The sequence below is a fragment of the Electrophorus electricus genome, chromosome 13, assembly GCF_013358815.1.
Source record: "Electrophorus electricus isolate fEleEle1 chromosome 13, fEleEle1.pri, whole genome shotgun sequence".
In the NCBI taxonomy this organism is placed as follows: Eukaryota; Metazoa; Chordata; class Actinopteri; order Gymnotiformes; family Gymnotidae; genus Electrophorus; species Electrophorus electricus.
In genome coordinates, this window is record NC_049547.1 from 13,724,072 (window position 1) to 13,732,350 (window position 8,279).

General features: G+C 37.6%; 1 gene segment (V, D, J or C); it reads left to right on the forward strand.

Moving 5' to 3' along the window:
• The first annotated feature begins 785 nt into the window (after positions 1–785).
• On the forward strand, positions 786–1,371 carry LOC118242360. The segment is given in 2 exon segments: positions 786–891; positions 986–1,371. Coding segments are annotated over 2 exon segments (408 nt in total).
• Positions 1,372–8,279: the final 6,908 nt, after the last annotated feature.

Here is an 8,279-nt window from a genome sequence, read left to right on the forward strand (position 1 = left end):
ATGTCCAAGGTTTCTTTTTTCTTTCTTTCCTTTTTAATGACTATAGATTTTGTTTCTTTGTTTGTTTTTACAACAAATTCACCTGTGATGTGTGTGGCTTTATTTTAGGCTTATCCCCCCCAAAACAAAAATGAAACAAAAAACCCCCAAGCAAATCAAAACATAAACAAGCAACAAAAAACAAACAGTAAATTCCGGGTGCTGTGATTGTAAAACCTAATTGTGATTGCAATTCCCATAGTAAATTCTCACAATAATAACAATATATCTTGTTAGCATATAGATTGTGTCCTCATAGTTTGGAAGTATTTGAAAATGTGTTTTATAATCTTCCACATATTTCCAGAAAAGTACAGGAATCTAGCACATCATACTTGTGAAAAAATTATTTATTCCTAAATATTTTTTTCTTTTGTAAATTTTGGAAGTTAGATTTCTCCCATGTGTACAGTTAAAGGTCAAGATAATAAACAACAATATCTTTTTGAAAACATTTTTAAAAACATGTTAAGAATGTAAATTTACAATCATGTCAGTCATGTTTATATATATATATATATATATATATATATATATATATATATATATATTTAAAGAAAAATATTTTTTTATTTTTCTGAATGTTGCTGAAATTGTAAGTTAATTCACGTTAATTTTATGACAAAATGCACTATATCAGATATGCAGAGTATACTACATAACAAAGATTTTTTTTTGTGACATATAGTTAGCTACAGAATTACACAGTGTGTGCTAGCCCAGGCCCCACCCACATATCAAGTAAATGTCTTTTAAGCATTAAGCTACTGCTACCATATGTTGTACTAGTCAAAATGATACATCTGAGTTTGATTATCTGCATTTTGACACTAAGAATTCCTTCCACTACATGTAAGCTAATCATGTAATCAACAACACAACATAGTTGAAAGGTGTTTCAATGGTGATGGTCAACCTAATGTCTTTTATTTTTCTTTAATCACAGGTATTGAGCTCATACAGGTCCAACAGGAACCAGAAGAGCTGGTTCTTTCCTCTGGATCATCTCTGAAGGTCTCCTGTTCCATCACTGGTACTAATAATATATTAAACCTCTACTGGTACCGCTGGACTCCAGGAGCAGGCTTCACACTGGTATTCACTTCACTGGGTACTGGGTCAGTGGACCCAGTCAGTGAGGGCCAGTTTAAGTCTCAGAGACCTGAAAAGTTTCAAACAATTCTGGAGTCTGCTGGTGTGAGTGAGAATGGGTCTGCAGTGTGGTACTGTGCAGCCAGTGCCCACAGTATCCCAGAACACTCACACAGCAATACAAAAACCCCACCAAGCCATTAGGGGGACCTGAAGGGCAAAACAAGACTTTTAGGCCTAAAATAGACATTTCTGCACATTTCTCCTCACTGTGAAAGCATATGACCATGCGTTTGCATTATCAGCAGTGAAATATCTACAAACAGAGGCAGCAGAGTCATTTTTAGGCTGAACGACTCAACAGGAAACCAGCAAAACAGGAAACATGCAAACACTGAAAATGAAATTCTCATTTTGAAAAGAGATAGTATCGTAGGTTTGCAAACAGTTTGCATTTGTCCCTAATTATTTTTTTTTCCAAATTTGTGTTAGCTTTTTTGAACATTCAGCACTTAACTCTTAATGGGTATTTTGCTAACAAACATGTTTAGTCCCTCCAAGGACTTGGGACATTTAGTTATAAAACAAAAGAACAACAAAAAACGTTTAATAAAGTGTTCTTTTTGTAAATAATCTTATAACACACTTTTTGATCCCATTTCTCATAAAAAGAAAGAAAGAAAGAGAAAAAAAAAACAAATAAAGAAAAGTAAACAAAAGAAAGCCCATTATTTCCTGGAGCACATGTCCAGGGTTGGCATCCATGTACTGAATGCCCATTTTTCTCTTATGTTTGAAAAGGTGAGAAGACAAAATAAGATCGATATCATCTCCATATTCCTTGCAGTCTCTACATGTTGGTTCACCTATTTAAGTGTGCTTATATGATTTTAGTGGTAACTGTCTTAAGGTACATGGGCTTTGCAAAACCTTTAGATAATTATGCTACTTTAACATCCAGTAACTACCCAGTTTTAGCTTCCTGGAACATGACAGGTTTTGCTCCAAAATCTTTTGGTACTTAAATCAATAACTTAAATTACTCAGACAAAGTTACTAGGGCCTGTGACAGTGAAATATCCTTCAAGCTTTATTTTTCTTTGTGTTTTTCTTTCTTTTCTTTTTTATTGACTATAAATATATTCTTTACAACAAACTCACCTGTGATCTCTGTGCCATAAAAGCTCTATTTTATTTTAGTTTAGTCTAATCAAAACAAAGAAGCAAACAGACACTAGTTACAGTCACATTCCAGGTGCTGTGATTATAAATCAATATAATGTTTTATAAAAATGGAACAATTCGTTTAGCAGTATATATATATATATATATATATATATATATATATATATATATATATATATATATATATATATATAATGTAGTGCAACTTCAAGTTATGCTTTTATATTTGATTCTTAGTGTTTGCTTGCTACAATGCCCTTACAGTATGTGTAAGCTAATAATGTCAACACATGTAGTAATGTTGTGAAGTGTTTTAGCAGCACCTTTTAAGCATATGTATTTTTACAACAGGTATGCAGCTCATACAGGTCTATCAGGATCCAGAAGAGCTGGTACTTTCCTATGGATCAACCCTGAAAGTCTCCTTTACTGGTACTGGTACCACTGGACCCCAGCAGCAGGTTTTACACTGGTGTTCACCTCCCGGTCTGTGGGGTCAGTGGACCCAGTCAGTGAGGGCCAGTTTAAGTCTCAGAGACCTGAAAAGCTTCTAATAGTCCTGGAGTCTGCTGGTGTAAATGAGAATGGGTCTGCTGTGTGGTACTGTGCCGCCAGTCGTCACAGTATCCCAGAACACTCACACAGCTGTACAAAAACCACACCAAGCCATTAGGGGGACCTGAAGGGCAAAATAATGTTTTATGCCTGTTGTAAAGTAAACATTTTTGGACATATTCTCCATTGCTCTTTGAAAGCAGAGGACCTTGCTGTTGTTTATACACTATTAATTTTCATGTCATGCATTTGCTTCATTGACAGTAAAAAATCTACTTGTCCAGGAAGCAAGACTTTTAGGCTGAGAAATTCAGCAGGAAGCCAGCAAAACAGAAAACATGCAAACACTGAAAATGAAATTCTAATTTTTTACAGAGATGGTGCCATTGGCTTGCAATTATTTATTAATCCCCCCCCCCCCCCCCCCCCCCCCCCCCCCCCAATTTGATATCAATTTTTCATTTCACACTTGGCTCTCACACATCATTTCACACTTGGTTCTTAATAGTTACTAATATTTTGCTGGCAAACATGTTATGCCCAGTTCCTTCTAGAACCGCTTGTGTTTATATTTGTGTTTATGTTACACATTCCTATAATTACATAATGTTTTGTGGTGGTGCCGTTATGGGTTTCTAATAGAAAGAAAGCTTAAAAACCCACACAATATTTCCCTCTGATAAAGATATAAAGATGTACTAAAATGTGGGAAAATGGAGGACAAAATAAGGGCTCTGAGATCATCTCCATATTCCATAGAGTCTCTAGCTGGATATTCTGTTCAATTCAATTCTTTTCTAGTCAATGTTTTTTTTTTTTTTTTTTTTTTTTTTTTTTTGTGAGATTGTATAAAGTTTTTTTTTTCTGTAATTGACTGTTTTTTTTTTTACAGTGTTATGTAATTCATGACAAATAGGAAACATCTTCAGCTTTTGGAGTTTTTTTTTTGACAAGTACCTCACTAAAGACCCATGCAGTGTTAGTGACATCAGGGCCCTGCCCCCATAGCAAGTAAATGCCCATTAAGCATTAGTCCACTGCTAGTGTATGTTCTGCCACACAGAATGATGAATTTTTATTTGATAATCTGCATTTTAACATTACAATGGCCTTACACTACATGTAAGCATATCATGTTTATCAGCACTATGGTATAGTTGTCAGTTGTTTCAGTTGTTAAGAATGCTTTCAATATTTTTTACCTTAGGTATCGAGCTCATACAGGTACATCAGAAACCAGAAAATCTTGTTCTTTCTCTTGGAACAAAACTGAACGTCTCCTGTTCCATCACCGGTACTACTAACCCAGACCTCTACTGGTACCGCTGGACTTCAGCAGCAGGCTTCACACTGGTGTTCACCTCTTGGTCTGTAGGCTTAATGGACCCAGTCAGTGAGGGCCAATTTAGGTCTCAAAGACCTTCAGATCTTCAGATGCTCCTGGAGTCTGCTGGTGTGAATGAGATTGGGTCTGCTGTATGGTACTGTGCAGCCAGTCCCCACAGTATCCCAGAACAGTTACACTGCTGTACAAAAACCGCACCAAGACTTTAGTTTGGCTTAGGTTTCTTTTCAGATTGATATTTCTAATGCATTTTGGCATGACCTTGACTGAGAGAACCATGCCTTTAATGTCTGTCTTTATTGACTTTTAAGAAACAATTGATTTAATCTGTTTTAGACTAGAAAATTCAACAGGAAGACAACATTGCTAAGTTCTCATTTTTTTCACAGGTGATAACTTTGGCTTTCTTATAGCTTGCCCATATCTGTCAGACCCCTGCCCCGCCTGCCACGACCTCCAAGTTTCATTCTATTTGATTTTGTGCTACCTAGTCAGACATTTGGTGCAAAGTGTGATTTTTTTGTAAACATATCATCTACATTCTCATGGATCAAACGCCCTACACAGTACTTCACCTATGTACAATTATTTTGTACGATTGTCTCACCAGAAATGAACAGTTGATATTGATGTTTTCATTCCAAAGGACTATTTCATTAGGTGTTAGTTCTTGTGGCCATAGTAACCTGAGAATACTGGCATTTAAGACATACAGCTATCAGAAAATATAAAGCATGACTGAGACATGGTTAGCAGGGAGCTGAGCATGACATCAGAGAGAAACATCCTTACTGAAGCTCAGATACAAAACAAAAGATAGAAGGCTTCAAAAGAACAGCTTGAGTGCACAGAGCACTCCTCAGAAGTTTCTTCTGGATAGCACTGAGGTGAACTGCAAACTGCTGGAGGCAAATGCCTGTGGGCTTAAGTTTGGGAAGGATAATGAACATGAACAAGAGACAGGTTGTGGCTAATACACTGGTGATTGGTAGCGGGGAGGAGCTGTGAAATGGAGCGAGCTTTGCATGTGTGTGGGTGAGTGGGCGTGTCCCTTAGGTTGGGTGCCGGCCGAACCATAACAAGGACACGTAGACTATGAGCTGAGTTAGTGTCTGACTTGAGAACCCCGCAGTGTGCACTACCTCAGGGCCCCGCCCCCACAAACAAGTTAATGCCTACTAAGCATTAAGCCACTGCTACTCTATGTGCCACTCAAAATGATTCATTTGTATTTGTCTCTCTGTCTTTTGACATTACAATGGCCTTCCATTATATGTAAGTTAATAACATTTACAATTAATTATTATCATTCGATCTGTTTTAGCAATACATTTTAAAGACCTTACAGTAATTGTCATAATTTTAGGTATCATACAGGTCTACCAGGACTCAAATGATCTGGTTCTTTCCCTTGGAGCAACCCTAAAGGTCTCCTGTTCCATCACCGGTACTACTAACCCAGACCTCTACTGGTACCGCTGGACTTCAGCAGCAGGCTTCACACTGGTGTTCACCTCTCGGTCTGTGGGTTTAGTGGACCCAGTCAGTGAGGGCCAGTTTAGGTCTCAGAGACCTGCAGATCTTCAGTTGGTCCTGGAGTCTGCTGGTGTGAATGAGACTGGGTCTGCTGTGTGGTACTGTGCAGCCAGTCTCCACACTATCCCAGAGCACACATACAGCTGTACAAAAACCATACCAAGTCAGGTTAGGGTTCTGTTTAGGTTGTTGGCTTTTTTGGATGCAGGTTGCATCGAAAACAGCATCCAAACAGTGACTGAAAGAATCCTGACTGTAATCTTTTAGGTTGCAGGTTTGCTTTATTGAGTGAAAACCAGTTTAGACTGGTGTGTGAGGTTCAGCAGGAAGCATGACAAAGCTGAAAGTGAATCTTACATTTTGAACACAGATGGTGGTGTTGCTTTGCTCTTGGATTGCCTTTGCCTTTGCCATTAGATGCTTTGGTTTGTGTTCTGACTCTGTTCTTTGTTTTCAATACTTGGCATTTACTGGAGAAAACATGGCATATATTTCTGACACTTTTTTACATAAAAAATCTATAGTACCAACATATAAAGAACATATTCAAAACTAAAGATAGAACTGGTGTCTTTAAAATCCATTACCAGAAACTGCGTTCTGTGTCCGCAGTTAAAGGTTTCACTAGGGGCTTGGTTGGGAAATGTAATTGAGCTTGTTGGCCAAGTAAAATTCCAGTTCAAGTATAATTTAAATATAACATCACTTGGATTTTGGTGCTTTCATACTTCTGTATTGACAGGTCTTCTGTCTCTTATACATTTAGTACTTGTTCTAAATGTACCAAACGTGTTATCCCTGCAAAAATGTGCATTTATTTTGCATACAGTGCTGGCCATTTAATTTAGTATTTTACATATTTAATTCAATTCATGAAGCCAAAATTCTACTTTATAAATTTACCATTGAGGCTAGTTTTTTAGGAGAAATGCAGTTAAGCTTGCTAGTCAACTATAAACTCACCAACTAGATGTCACCTGCTCCTGGATTCATTCATCACTACTTATAGCTATACAATTTCAGACTGTAGACCATTTATGCAATCTGTTAACCAACCACTACTCCATTCATCACTGACCAGTTACTGGCCATGGTACCAATGTTGGCTGGATATTATATGTATGGTGTATCTTCAATATAGCATTGAATGTTACATGGTCACAAAGAAGAAAAACCTCAAATTGTAGCCACTGATGAAGGAATGGAGCATGGTTAACACAACTGTGCTTGAACACAGATGGGCTAGAATCTCTGAGTTTGATTTCTTTAAAATATGTGATCATGTGCTCTGTTGTCAGCAGTAATTCTTCCACAAGAGCTTCAGTTTTGAACTCTGAAAGTCTGTGAAAATTTTCTGACTGAAGAACCATGCAGTGTTGTCAGGGCCCCACCCCATAGCCAAGTCTTTATTAAACATTAAGTCACTGACTACTGCTGTTGTACAGATCAGAATGAGGTATTTGTATCTGATTCTATGCATTTTTACTCTTCGATGGACTTCTACTGTGTGTAAGCTAATAACATCATCATTGAAACATTCTTGGGAACTAGGTTTTTATTTCATACAAATGATGGTCATTTTTATCATTACAGGTATGCAGCTCATACAGGTTCATCAGGAACCAACGGATCTGGTTCTTTACTTTGGATCTTCTCTGAATGTTTTTTGCTCCATTACTGGCATTAGTAACCCAAATCTGTATTGGTACCGCTGGACTCCAGAAGCAGGCTTCAAACTGGTATTCACTTCTGTAGGTACCGGGATAATGGACCCAGCCAGTGAGGGCCCATTTAAATCTCAGAGACCTGAAAACCTTCAGTTGGTCCTGGAGTCTGCTGGTGTGAATGAAACTGGGTCCACTGTTTGGTACTGTGCAGCCAGTCCCCACAGTATCCCAGAGCACACATACAGCTGTACAAAAACCACACCAAGCCATTAGAGAGACCTGAGGGGCAAAGTAATGTTTGATGCCTGTTTTAAAGTAGATGCCTGTTGATGCCTGTTTATGGACATATTCTCCATTGCTCTTTGAAAGCACAGGCACTCTTACAAAAAACACTGTTAGAGGTCTAGGCCTCTTCTGCAGTTGTCATTTTCAGAAACATTTTTGGAAACCTTGACTGTGATCATAGAGCTTCAGGGTTTGCTTTGTTCAGTGAGAAACCACTATAGACTGGTATCTCATGCCTAGTTCAAAGGGAAGCAAAACAATAACGGAAAGTAATTTTTCATTTTTTCACCAGAGGGTGGTGGTAGTTTTCTCAAAGCTTACTTCTGTTTTTCATGTAGATTTCCCAATCATTCTGACTAAGCCTTTACTGGACAAAAACATGCAAATATCATATATTAGCTAACTTGCAAGGGTACTAGTACCCTTGTAATATATTACTAGCACTATAGTACTCTCCCCCCACAAATGAATAAGAATCTTGAACTAGATAACTAGATAACTAGATAGGTTTAGTATTTAATAAATTCTCATGACCAAAATTCAGTCTTATATTTTTACCACTAGGGGCTCTGCTG